We start from the raw sequence: 13865 nt of genomic DNA, 5'->3' as shown, positions 1-13865 counted from the left end.
TCACAAAAGACCAGGGCCCTGCGGGATTCCACATCTTTCCGCAGGACCTGCAAGACGGAGCTGTTCTACCAGGCCTTTGGCCAGGGCACAGTCTGACCCCCTCTTTCGGTAATCCTCACATAACTCTGGCCCAATGGTTGCCATTAATTTGATTTTGAATTGATTTTAGAATGCATATCAATTAATTGATTGTGATTTTATGTAAACTGTGTTACTTTTATTGTTAGCCGCTCTGAGCCCAGCTTTGGCTGGGGAGGGCGGGATATAAATAATTTTTTAAAATTATTATTATTATTAAAAACCCTCAAGCCAGGGAGGTCTTTGCCACTTGGTTGCCCCAAATGTGCAAACTGGTTCTTTTGCTCTGCTGAAATCAATAAGACTCAAGCTGCAAATAAGAAACCTCAAGCCTGGAAAAAAGGAGGTGTGTGTGTGTGTGTGTGTGTGTGTGTGTGTGTGTGTGTGTGTGTTGCAGACTACAGTTTTCCAAGAAGGGGACTCTGCTCCAGCTCAAGAGAGGCGGGTGTCGTTCTCTACGCTATCTGAAGCAAACACGCCTCTGGCTTTGCTGTCAACTTTTCCCTTTTCTTGTGAGGAATCCTATTCGGAATAAGGGAATTCCCTTGAAAAAGGGGGAAACGTTGACAGCTATGTGTGGTGTTCGTGTGGATTTGAGCCCTGGGTGTGCTGGACGCCTCGTCTCACCCACGCAATGCGCGCTTAATGAGGCAGACATGTCTCCGTCCCGTCGGCGCATAGACCGCACTCCCCTGCGCCACAGATGGTTCCAATTAGGGGATGGAGTTAATTGCTCCCCCCCCAATCACTGCTGCCCTGTTCCAGGCCAGAAGTATGGCTTCTTGGCTGACAGGATCCAGCTGTTGGTTCAGGGGAGAGGAGGAGAAGGAGGAGGTGGTGGAGGAGAGTCACTTTATCTGCAAGGCATCTGAGACCCCTAGCAGCGAGGGCCTCTTCTCAGAGCTGGAAGGGGGCCGGGGGGCGCTGGTTCAGATCTCAAGGCCTGCTTTGAGCAAGGCTGGTCTGCGTAAGCACTTGCCAAACAGCACCCTAAGAGGAGCGCGGCTGGATCAGGCCAAGCGCCCATCTCGCCTGGCATCCTGTCCTGGCAGTGGCCACGGGGTGTGTAGCCCAAAACTACACGAGAAGAGCCTGCAAGATCAAGCCAATGGCCTCTCTAATTCGGCATCCCTCCAACATTTCTCCGATGACAAAAGGGACGTCCGAAGGAAAAGCGGGACGTTCTGGGATCAGATCAGAAACCACTTCTGTAAATCCAGGACTGTCCCTGGGAAATAGGAACACCAACCACATGCCTCAAAGGGAAACCTGCAAGCAGGATTCATTGCCATCGATAGCCCTCTCCTCCTCCATGTATTTCTCTAATCATCTTCTAAAGCCATCCAAGTTGGTGGCCATCACTTCCTCCTGTGGCAGGGAGTTCCACAGTCTATCTGCTCTGAGGGAGCAAATATTTCATTTGGTCTGCCCTGAATCTTCCAACATTCAGCTCCATCCAATGTCCACGAGTTCCTGTGTTATGAGAGAGGGGGGAAACCCCTTTGCTGTCCAACTTCCTCCAGACACGTATATGCGGCAGCTAGACTGGTGACTGGGAACGGCCGCCGAGACCACATAACACCGGTCTTGAAAGACCTACACTGGCTCCCAGTATGTTTCCGAGCACAATTCAAAGTGTTAGTGCTGACCTTTAAAGCCCTCAACGGCCTCGGCCCAGTATACCTGAAGGAGTGTCCTCACCCCCATCGTTCAGTCCAGACACAGGTCCAGCTCTCAGGGCCTTCTGGCGGTTCCCTCACTGCAAGAAGCCAAGTTACAGGGAACCAGGCAGAGGGCCTTCTTGGTGGTGGCACCCGCCCTATGGAACGCCCTCCCGTCAGAGGTCAAAGAGAAGAACAACTACCAGACTTTTAGAAGACATCTGAAGGCAGCCCTGTTTAGGGAAGCTTTTAATGTCTGACAGACTATTGTATTTTAATATTGTGTTGGAAGCCGCCCAAAGGGGCTGGGGAAACCCAGCCAGATGGGCAGGGTATAAACAATATTATTATTATTATTATTATTATTATTATTATTATTATTATTATTACACCTCTCACTCGCTTTTTCTCCCCAAAGTCCCCAAATTTCAACCTTTCCTCCTACAAGAGTAGCTCCATTTCCTTGATCATTCTGGTTGCCCCCGTTTGCAAAGGCAGAGACAGACAGTATTTTCTTTATATACGGTATAACCAAAGATTACCATCCCTTTAAAGTAGGCCCCCCTCTGTCCTTCTCAGACCACCAACGTCCCAAGAAGGACAACTTTTGAGAGAGTTACTCCATCGCAGCTCCTGGCTGAATGCCTGGAGAAGCAAGTCGTTTTAAAAGGCTTGGGTTTTATGAGCCTGTCAAAGATGGTGGGTTTTTTGTCCCTTTCCAAATACAGCTCCAGAGATTAGTCTCAGCAACTCTCGCTGTGAAGAATCAGCGACTGGAGAGACACGACACCAGATCCTTCTCTCCGATTCCCTAAGTGGCTTTTTCTGTCTCGGGTGCCTGTCATGTTAATATTTCATCTGGTACAAAAAATAGACAGAAACCAGCCAGGATTTTGAAATGAAACCAACATGTTCTCAGAGAAGGCTCTTTACCCAGATCTTCTTACTTTGGGGGGGAAGAAGGGAAGAAATGAAAGAGGCACTCTGCCGAAATGAAAACAAATAGCTGCTTTGGGATCAAAGCCGCTGGATCTGAGCTCACGCAGCAAACAGGATGCCTCGCAAAACGGTACACAAATTCTTAGGAAACAATAACATCACGGGTGTAAATTATAAATCATGCCACAGATAAGTTGAAACACTCAGGAGCGTGCCCTCGGCCTCCTCTGTGCAAAAAGAATTGCCATTACGTGAGCAGGCAATCCAAACTCGGCCCCGAGAAAAGTGGAATGGCCACTGGCATAAGAAGAGCCTGCAGGATCAGGCCAATGGCTCTTCTAGTCCAGCATTCTGTTCTCACAGTGGCTGACCAGATGCCTGTGGGAAAACTGCAGAAGGTTGATTGCCAAAGAATGGATGCTTTTGAATTCTGGTGCTGGAGGAGACTCTTGAGAGTCCCATGGACTGCAAGAAGATCCAACCTCTCCATTCTGAAGGAAATCAGCCCTGAGTGCTCACTGGAAGGACAGATCCTGAAGCTGAGGCTCCAATACTTTGGCCACCTCATGAGAAGAGAAGACTCCCTGGAAAAGACCCTGATGTTGGGAAAGATGGAGGGCACAAGGAGAAGGGGACGATGGATGACGAGATGGTGGGACAGTGTTCTCAAAGCTACCAGCATGAGGGAGGCAGTAGAAGAAAGGAGTGCCTGGCGTGCTCTGGTCCAGGGGGTCACGAAGAGGCGGACACGACTAAACAACTAAACAACAACAACATGAATTCTGATTTTGATTGTGTAGTTCTGCAAGAGTTCAGGTTCGCTCTCTCTCTGTCTGTCTCACTCTCTCTCACACACTGCCAGCACAAAGACCACAATCTGGATCAAGACCCTAGGTGTAGCTAGAAGGGCTTTGCACCTTTGTCCATCTTTGCTCCCCCAGCAAAAAAGTCCAATTGAAATGCCTGGAGTTGTGTTTTTTTTAAGGAAAGGAGCTTGATAGGTAAGTGGGAAGGTGGGTTGATATTCTCTCAACACATTCAGAAGTGCCACCTCCTAAGCAACTTCTCTGTTTTGCCTCTGGCTATTCTGCAGAAATCCCCAAGCCCAACATTGTTGTAGAAGTGACACTTATCAATTCCTCAGAAAGTTCAGGAACGCAACACAGCTAAGGCTGCCAATTCAAAACATGTTTGAAACAACAACGTGTTATTTTTCCTTTCCCTTGGCCTTGGACAGAACTCCCACCCAGAGCTTTGGTAAGTAACAGGGAGGAAAGATTACCAGGTCTAGTGTCTACTGCCCTCTGAGGCAGTAGAGAAATTGTCTTCAACCTCTTCAGAGATTTGGAAAGTGGTACCCAGGTCATCTGCCCGCCACCCACCTTCTTTTATTTTCTCAGGCTGAATATGCCCAGTTTTCCCATATCACTGATTATCTTCCAGTATTTCTTACCGATTTGGAGAGTGTGCATTGCTGGTTCCACAAGCGTTGACATCTTCACATCACTTTTCTGGCTGAAAGACAGACAGAACATCCCAGTCAAATTGCCCTCTGATTTATTTATTTTAAAAGATTTTATTGAAGTAAATAAAGCAAACCAATAGAAGTACAAAAAGGCAGCACAGCATATACAAAAATGATTTAATATTCGGTGGGTAAAGTACTTGAAACCATCAAGGAAGCCAAATTTCATGTTGTGCTGTGGAGAGGCTGTCCTGTGTTTACTTCTTGTAGATAAGATAAAATCCCAACAAGCAGCAATGAATTTTTCAGGGCTCTCCAAGCCTTTATTTTTCCAGCTAATGCTAAACTCCACATATTTTTACACCATGCATCAGTTGCCCAGACTGAAAGTCCCTGTCTCCCCACAGCCATATAAGTCCCCTCCTTTCCAGGGCTTTTTCCAGGCCTGTGTGCAGCCAGCCTCTCCTCCACCCTCTTCACGCCTCTCCTGGTTCTGGGAGACGAAGAGGGAGGGGAGCTGGTCACAAGAGAGGGGGAGACACCTTGACTTCTTCCTCAGCCAGACTCCTCTCTGCCTCTTGGCCTCCCTCCTCTCCTGCTTCAGCTTCTGCCTCTAGTTCTGCACTTCTCTCTGTCACAGAGTCTCCCTGCTCACAGAGCCCTGTTATCCCTTCAGCTTCCAATACCTCCTCTTCCCAGTCTTCCCTCTCATCTCCATCTGACCACTCATCATCGTCCCACTACCAATCCCCAGGCTCTGAGCCTTGTTCCCTTGGTGGTTCTTCAGCTGGTTCCTTCCTCCCATCATTCATCTGTGTCCAGCCAGTCCATGGCATCTGATAATGATGATGATGATATACATACATACATACATACATACATACATACATACATACCCTGCCCATCTGGCTGGGTTTCCCCAGCCCCTCTATGTGGCTCCCAACAGAATATTAAAAACACGATAAAACACCAAACATTAGAAACTTCCCTAAACACGGCTGCCTTCAGATGTCTTCTAAAAGTCAGATAGTTGTTTATTTCCTTAACATCTGATGGGAGGGCATTCCATAGGGCGGGTGCCGCTACCGAGAAGGCCCTTTGCCTGGTTCCCTGTAGCTTCACTTCTCGCATGGAGGGAACTGCCAAAAGGCCCTCAGAGCTGAACCTCAGTGTCTGGGCTGAACAATGGGGGTGGAGACGCTCCTTCAGGATGGTAATGTTGCTGAGATGCCATTATGCTGGCAGACCTCTCTGAACACCCCACTGCCCACCCTCAGATTTCCAGAAGGCAACATCACGCCAAGCCCATCAATATGTGTTGCTTGCTGGCAAATGCGTATTTTTTTTGGTCATAGCCCATGCACTCCATACACTGCATATTTCAGAACGCTCTATTCATGTTGCAATGGTCTGAAGACTCCTTGTGTTGGCAACCTCAAGGCGGTCTATGTGGGGTTGTCCTTGGGTTTGGTTCGGAAGCTCCAGCTGGTCCAGAATGCTGCGGCCAAATTGCTGGCGGGGGCACTTGCCCAACAACATGTGTTGCCATTGTGAAAACAGCTGCCCACTTCCAATCATGCCAGGTTCAAGGTCCTTCTCTTAGTTTACAAAGCCCTGAAAAACTTGGGTCCAGGGATTTCCTGAGGCTTTTCATCCCAGCTCGATTCCTGAGATTCTCTGCAGGAGCGTCACTGCCCATCCCTCAAGAAGGCTCGTTTGATAGCAAGAAGAAACCAAGGCTTTAGTGCCATCACTCAGAGTTGTGGAATACTCTGCAAATAGAAATTTGGAAGGCACCTTCTGTTTTAAATTCTAAATGCCTGCTGACAATTTTTCTATTCTGCCAGGCCTATGCAGCCAATTAAGGAAACATATTTCCACAAAAGCTAATTGACGTCTGTTTTTAACTTCTAAAATATGTTTTTATCACGTGGTTTTAAGTATTTTTGTTGTGAAGAGCTTTGGCTTATTGTTTATGAAATACATATTTTTAACAACATATAAAATGTAGCAAACTGAAGTCCAACGGAATATGACACACACTGGAAAGGGCTTTGGTGATTAGTAGCCATTGCGAAAGGCGGGTGAGATGTGATATTGAACATTTGTCTCAGGTGGGGATGTGCATTGACCACAAAATTTGGTCCTCCTCCTTCTCTGGCAATCACTCGTAGCTGAGTAAGATTGTCTTCCATGAACATGGTCTTAACCATGGGTAGGCAAACTAAGGCCCGGGGGCCGGATCTGGCCCAACCGCCTTCTAAATGCGGCCTGTGGACAGTCTGGGAATCAGTGTGTTTTTACATGAGTAGAATGTGTCCTTTTATTTAAAATGAGTCTCTGGGTTATTTGTGGAGCATAGGAATTTGTTCTCCCCCCCCTTCAAAATATAGTCTGGCCCCCCACAAGGTCTGAGGGACAGTGGACCGGCCCCCTGCTGAAAACGTTTGCTGACCCCTGGTCTTAACAGTGAGTCTGTAAGTGACTGTGGAGGCCAGTTCTGAATCCACACATCCTTCCACAGTGGGGAGATTGGTTTCCAGGCAGGAGTTGACCACGGTGTGGATTTGCCAAGCATGCCTTCCTCTTAGCATGTTTCTTCCTTTTGTCCCGAGTTCGAGCATACAATGCATACCCTTTGGGGAAATTGCTTGACAAAGTAGGAACAAGAATGTGTGTGAATGTTCAAGTCCACTTGAATTTGGGGCAAGCCAAACTGAAGAGTAGAAAAACGAGGCGGCAGAGCCACACGTCTAAAGCACATCCAATACACACTTTAAGCACATGATTTGTGACTGTGTGACTGAAACTACAGTTTCCAGGATTCTATGGGGGAAAGTTGTGTGCTTTAAATGTGCATCAGTTTTTAATGTGTGACATTTTAATGTATTTTTTATATTTGTTGGAAGCCGCCCAGAGTAGCGGGGGAAACCCAGCCAGATGGGCAGGGTACAAATAATAAATTATCATAATCATCATCATCATTATCAGATGTGCCTTAAATTCATGGTGTAGGTCAGCTGTGAGAGAAACTGAAATCAGCACAGCCATCCATTCCTGCCTGGCTGTGAGCTGATCTATCACCAAACACGCCTCAATGATCAGAATCGATATGCCAACGATCGCCAGATACTGGGCACAAACAACAGGAGCAGGCTATCTGAGGAGGGGCCACACCCCGTGTTCCAAATGGTCCGCTCCAAACCCCGGAAGTCCTGAGAGGAAAGATCTCATTCTGAAACTGCAGCTGCCCGGCTCTTCCTGACCAGGAACACATTTCCGTAACTGCGCCGGCTATAAATAGAGACGCAGGAATGGGTGGGAAGGGGATGGAGAATGACTCCTGTGATATCAGCTGCGGAGATCTCTAAAGCTGGTTTAAAGAGCACACCCTCTGCATTAGAGACCAGGGCCGCCAATCAAACTGATGCCAGGGCCTCGTCTGCCTGGCCCTTGTGAGAACAGGATTTAGGGCAAGACGGGATGTTGGCCTGATCCAACAGCCTCTGATTATGTTCTTAGGCAGAGAAGTTAAAGGTGGTCCATAATTTGGCAGTCTGTCAACCCACCAACTTTGGGGCGATCCCCGTTCACATCCTGTCTGCCTCCATCATTTGAGGCATCATATTAAAAGTGCTTCCAGTGCATTTATAGTTTTAATCCTAACAACAGCCCTATAAAGTAAACAGGGATTATTATTCCCATATTGTAGATGGAAGGGTCAAGGCTGAGAGTGGGTTTGACTAACACTACCTAGTGAGTTCATGGCAGGTGTGAGATTTGAACCAAAGGCCTCCTGATTCAACAGTCTCTACACTAGCTCTCTAATCAGAGTAGAATAAAGGGAACCAAATTGATTTGTTAAATATATGGTTCATAGTGCCCTGGTTCACCTTTTTACTAGGTTTTTCCCCCCCTATTCTGTTCTAAATTTGCTATTCTCCATTTAAAGTATCATTATGGGATGCGGGTGGTGCTGTGGGTTAAACCACCAAGCCTAGGACTTGCCGATCAGAAGGTCGACGGTTCGAATCCCCACGACAAGGTGAGCTCCCGTTGCTTGGTCCCTGCTCCTGCCAACCTAGCAGTTCAAAAGCACGTCAAAGTGCAAGTAGATAAATAGGTACTGCTCCAGCGGGAAGGTAAACGGTGTTTCTGTGTGCTGCTCTGGTTCGCCAGAAGCGGCTTAGTCATGCTGGCCACATGACCCGGAAGCTGTACGCCGGCTCCCTCGGCCAGTAAAGTGAGATGAGCGCCGCAACCCCAGAGTCGGCCACGACTGGACCTAACGGTCAGGGGTTCCTTTACCTTTACCTTCACTACTGAACAATCATGGAGAACCCTGGGAATTGTAGTTTGCTGGTGGGTGCCAGAAACAGCAGCTCCATGAGATCACTCAGCAGCCATAACAAACAGCAGTTCCCAGGATTCTCCATGACTGCTAAAGTGGTTATAGAAATAGATTGAAACAGATGGTTTGGATTTGACCAAGTTAGTCATCTCCCGAAAGGCTTGCTGGCCATTTTGCTTACAAAACCTTAGATCTGTGTTTTCAGGCAGTTTCTAGCAGTTCAGGTGCAAAGTAATTGCAGATATGCCATTGGAGCTAAGCTGTTGTACTTCAGATTCTGCAAGGCTTGTCTCAGCTTGCGGCTGAGCAGTCTTAAGATTACCATCATCACCAAGGGCAATTTATTTACAGAGCTGCCGGTGTTTCATACAGTGCGGTGTGCAGGTTTTAATTTGCAAGCTGCTTTGGGGGTTTTCTTTTGAATGGAAGGACCGGGCAGTTATTTGGGTTTTCTTGATAAATTGTTTATCTGAATTCAGTCATAAGGATTACTGAACTCATGGACATGGAGGTTTGGAGTACTCCTCAGTGCTACTTTTAGACTCTGGATTTAACCATCTTATTTCCACCCAACCCCACTTTTTAGATCGGAATGTGTGTTACTGAATATCAGGTGGCAAAGTTGGGGGAGAAGAAACTTTGGGAACCTGGTTTTCCTTTTACAAAGCATCCTCAGGTACTCAACTTTTTAACTTCTTCAGAACTAATCATCCAATAATAGTTCACTAAAAAAGGAGTGCTTGAGAGTCCCATGCACTGCAAGAAGATCAAACCAATCCATTCTGAAGGAAATTAGCCCTGAGTGCTCACTGGAAGGACAGATCCTGGAGCTGAGGTGCCAATACTTTGGCTACCTCATGAGAAGAGAAGACTCCCTGGAGAAGACCCTGATGTTGGGAAAGATGGAGGGCACAAGGAGAAGGGGGCGACAGAGGATGTGATGGTTGGACAGTGTTCTCGAAGCGACCAGCATGAGTTTGACCAAACTGCGGGAGGCAGTGGAAGACAGGAGGGCCTGGCGTGCTCTGGTCCAGGGGGTCATGAAGAGTCGGACATGACTAAATGACTAAACAACAACAACAAAAAGGAGGGGCATCAGGATGACAGACAGAGATATTATTACAAAAGGTATAGGCAGGTGTGGCCCTCAAACTACTTTTGAGTGCCAGAGCATGAGTCATAACAAGAAAAGGGCCCCTGAGCATATACAGAGTGCCTTTTCTTCAACAAGAACTACCCTGACACAGTTGGATTCATAGGCACGGAAGGAGCTTTGAGTCTCAAGTAGAACTAGCACCTTTCATTTTAGGAATTGCTGGTGATCCTTCTCTGGGCTTATAGAATCATAGAATTGTAGTGTTGGAATGGGGACCCCAAGGATCATGAAGTCCAACCCCCTGTGATGCAGGAATAATTTAAGGTATGCGCTCTACGCACCAGTCCCAACACAGTACTTGGGTTTAAGTATTTCTAAAACATGGAGAGAACATCCGATCCAGCGATTGCACCAAAAATTCTCCCTCCCTCCTGCCTTGCATATGTTTGCTTCTCTGCCCTGACTTCTGGTAGTGAAAGTATTTTGTTTCCTATGATGTAAAAGGCAAAGCATACATAAGATTATAATTTCCATCTGTGGGATCAAAGGGCACTGCTACAGAAAGAACCACAAGCGTTTGATTGGCTGCAGCGGCGTTGTCCCCGCACGCACCTCCTCTTGCAAAAAGAGAGAGAGAGAGAGAGAAAATACGACTTTGAGCAGAAGCCAAGCGAGAGCAACCACCAAGATGCGATCATAATTTGCTTCCGAAGCAGTTTTCAGCGTGCAAAAAGGGCTCTGCAAAGCATTGTGCCTTTTCTCACAATCAGCCTTGAGAAACTGTTGGCTCACTCGGCCTGCTTTCTGGATAAAGGAGCACTGAAAGCGTTTGTTGTCTACAGCAGACTAGTCAAGGGGGGGGGGGGTCTGGTGGCACATTTTCCGGCAACAAATCAAGAGCCACTAAGTGCAGGAAATCTCCCGGGGTTCTGCCCATTGAGACAGGGTCACCAAAGTGGACAGCCAGTTGGTTCCTTCTGAGGGACTGAGGGGAGGCAGGTGGAGAGAAACAGAGCGAATTCTTAGAACAGGGGACCCTCCCTTTGTTAGATTCCGGAATAAACACTTCTGCAGAGCAGGAATTCAATAGCATTTCTTTCCAACTTTGCTAATGGTTAAAGTCTGCGAGCCCATTGTGAAAACGAACAAAAAACGAACCCAGGGCAGTTTGCAGGATCAGACCAAGCCTCTCCCAACTTGATGCCTTGGACTACAATTTTCACTAGACCCAGCCAACGCAGCCTCATGGGAGTTGTAGTCCTAAATATCTGGAGAGTGCTAGGTTGGAGAAGCCTAGTTTAAACTGAAATTAAGGGCTTATCCATACTGTTGTTTAAGGTGGGTCAGAACGTAGGAAGAGCTGGCTGCAGGATCAGGCCAATGGCCCATCTAGTCCAGCTTCCTCTTTTCACAGCGGACAGCCAGATGACCATCGGAAACCTGCAAACAGGATCTCTCTTCCACTGTTTGTCACTACAATCTTAAGTGCTAATAGAAGCTTAGAGATTTGCAGTTCATGGTCTTGTTCCATCTTTTGGCTGTTCTGTTTACAGGAGGGAAGAGGAAGAAAACAAAGGTCTGCACCTCCAGATATCCTCCTCATCAGGCTCTCCTTCCACCTTCCTCTTCTCGCACAGTTCATGGGAAATTAATTTCGAAGAACTACCACCATGTTCCACACTCAAAGTCCCTGAATGGTTAAAATGAGTTTGGCTTCTTATTTTCTCATCTTGGGACAAGTTTAGGTATGGAGATCAAGAGCCCAGAAAGAAGTTTTTCTTTGACACTTTTGAGTCTAAACCAAGAAATTTGAGCAGCCCACGGGGACATGGACACTTGTCAGGGAGCACTGCACCATGGGATACGGAGTGTTTTCAATGCATTTTCCAGGCTGTTACTCGTTTCACAACTATCTTCCCTGTTAAACACAAGTGTGTCTTCTTGAAAAGGTGAGTGGGGAGAAATATACCCTTCCCAAACCCTGATTCTGAATATCATGGGATGGTTAAAGAAGGTGGGGAATTATACATCGGTCCCTGTTGTCTCAGGCCAATATTCTTCCCTGTATACACTTATTTGCTTCCGAGAGCTGTTCCCACCCTTTTTACCTACTGGACTTCACTTATACTCTTCTCCAAATGCAGGGATGAGACTCAGAAATTTTGGGAATCATAATCAACAAAAAAGCCCCACCCGGACCCCTCTCACACGCTCATAAGTTCTCCTGTTCCAAGAGGACCTGTAGACCTCAGCCAATACCCAGGGCGACCCTTAACTATTCCCCAGATGGGAACTTAAACTTTTCTTGGCCCATGTTTATGCAAGGGTCCTCTGCCTATTATTATTATTATTATTATTATTATTATTATTATTATTATTATTATTCCCCATCCATCTGACTGGGCTGCCTTCAGACATCTTCTAAAAGCTGTATAGTTACTCATCTTCTTGACATTGGATAGGAGGGTGACCCACAAGGTGGGAGCCACCACTGAAAAGGCCTTCTGCCTGGTTCCCTTTCCAGTTGCTGACCAGTAGATATTCAACAGGAAAAGCTTTTACCCACTACTGAGAAGTCGTGATTCGAAGAAACTTTCATGCCACTGTTATAGAGCAGGTGTAGAACATTTTGACCCCCAGGTAAGAAGAGTTACGATCCCACTGCAAGTCCAAGGTTTTCTCCAATATTTTGTAGCTAAGCAAACCTGGAAGCTCCAGATGTTCCTGGTGTCTACTCCTGGAATTGGGACTCAGGGCTCAGACCTCACGAGAGCCAGTGTGGTGTATTTATTCTTTATTCCTTATTTAATGTATTTTTTAAAAAAAGATCTCAAGTGGTTTACGTAAAACAAATAAGCAGATAACAATAAAATGTATTGGCTAGAGGGCTGGACTTGGGACTTGAGAGGGTCCGGATTCAAATCCCTCCTCTGCTATGAAACTCACAGGATGACCCTGGGCCTTATTACCTCACATTGTTGTTAAGGGCATAAAATGCAGAGCTGGGGAACTGCATTCAGCATCTTGAACCCCTTGGAGGAAAGAAGGAGAGATAGAGCATTGAATTAGGGGACTTGGAGGCCTGGGTTCAAATCCTGTATACTTATGAAATTGGCTTACCCCAAATAGGCCCACTCAATACAGCCAGGGTAGCTCAGTTGGATAGAGACTGGTGCTGATAACATCAAGATTGCAGGTTTGATCCCCCTATGAGACAGATCACAGTCCTGCAATGCTGCATATTTCTGCACTGGGCAGGCTGGACTAGATGATCCTCAGGGTCCCTTCCAACTTGACAATTCTATTATTCTGTGACGTCTCTGAACTGCGGAACTGGCCATGCTACAGAGGCCATGTCACACTCACCCACACTTGTAGGAAATCAATATTTTAGCGAGGCAGCACCTACGTACACTTTGGAACTCACTGCCTGTTGACGCCACGCAGGTGCCTTTACTGTGTTCTTTAATAATACGGTAATAATAATATATTTATAACCCCCCATCTGGCTGGGTTTCCAGCATCTGCTTAAAACATTTTTGTTTAGGCAAGCCTCCCCAGACATGAACAACTTAACGGCCTCAGCCCGGTATACCTGTAGGAGCGTCTCCATCCCCACCGTTCTGCCCAGACACTGAGGTCCAGCGCCGAGGGCCTTATAGAAGTTCCCTCACTGCAAGAAGTGAGGTTACCGGGAAGCAGGCAGAGGGCCTTCTCAGTGGTGGTGCCCTCCCTGTGGTACGCCCTCCCACCAGATGTCAAAGAGAACAACAGCTACCAGGCTTTTAGAAGACATCTGAAGGCAGCCCTGTTTAGGGAAGCTTTTAATGTTTAATAGACTATTGTACAGTATTTTAATATTTTGTTGGAAGCTGCCCAGAGTGGCTGGGGAAACCCAGCCAGATGGGCGGGGTATAAATAATAAATTATTATTATTATTATTATTATTATTATTGCATGCATTTTATCCTGTTTTAGCTGCTGTTTAATCATCTTTTGGATGTTTCCAAATCCTGTTCTAACTGTTTTTATTGACAATTTCAAATATTTTACTTTAAAAAAACCAAAATAGGTTTAGTGGGTGGTGGTTGTTCTTACAGTAAAGTGGGGTGTAAACTTTGTTAAACAGATTTATTTATTTTTAATGCACCTGATAATCCATACATAAGTCAAAGAAGACCTGCAGTATTAACCCAAGCTAGTCCCGCAGCCCTCCCACATTGCTTGGAGTGGTTTTTGCAGTCTTGGGTAACCTACAACCTACCCGTATCTCCA

The 13865-nt window shown here is 46.6% G+C and overlaps 1 protein-coding gene and 1 long non-coding RNA gene across 2 annotated transcripts in view; both read right to left on the bottom strand.

Moving 5' to 3' along the window:
• The window catches only part of LOC309377862, a 102891-nt gene that overhangs the window by 42181 nt on the left and 46845 nt on the right, over positions 1 to 13865 (bottom strand). The gene's annotated exons all lie outside the window — the stretch shown is intronic.
• Positions 1 to 13865, bottom strand: part of HSPA12B (heat shock protein family A (Hsp70) member 12B) — a 56592-nt gene that overhangs the window by 42181 nt on the left and 546 nt on the right. The window contains exon 2 of the mRNA XM_081924983.1: positions 4132 to 4193. Coding sequence (XP_081781109.1) covers positions 4132 to 4174 — 43 coding nt within the window. The 5' untranslated portion in view covers positions 4175 to 4193. The remainder of the gene's footprint in view (positions 1 to 4131; positions 4194 to 13865) is intronic.

The sequence above is a fragment of the Podarcis melisellensis genome (genome assembly GCF_964234715.1).
Source record: "Podarcis melisellensis genome assembly, chromosome: 9".
Taxonomy (NCBI): domain Eukaryota; kingdom Metazoa; phylum Chordata; class Lepidosauria; order Squamata; family Lacertidae; genus Podarcis; species Podarcis melisellensis.
This window is presented reverse-complemented; position numbering and strand designations above follow the sequence as displayed.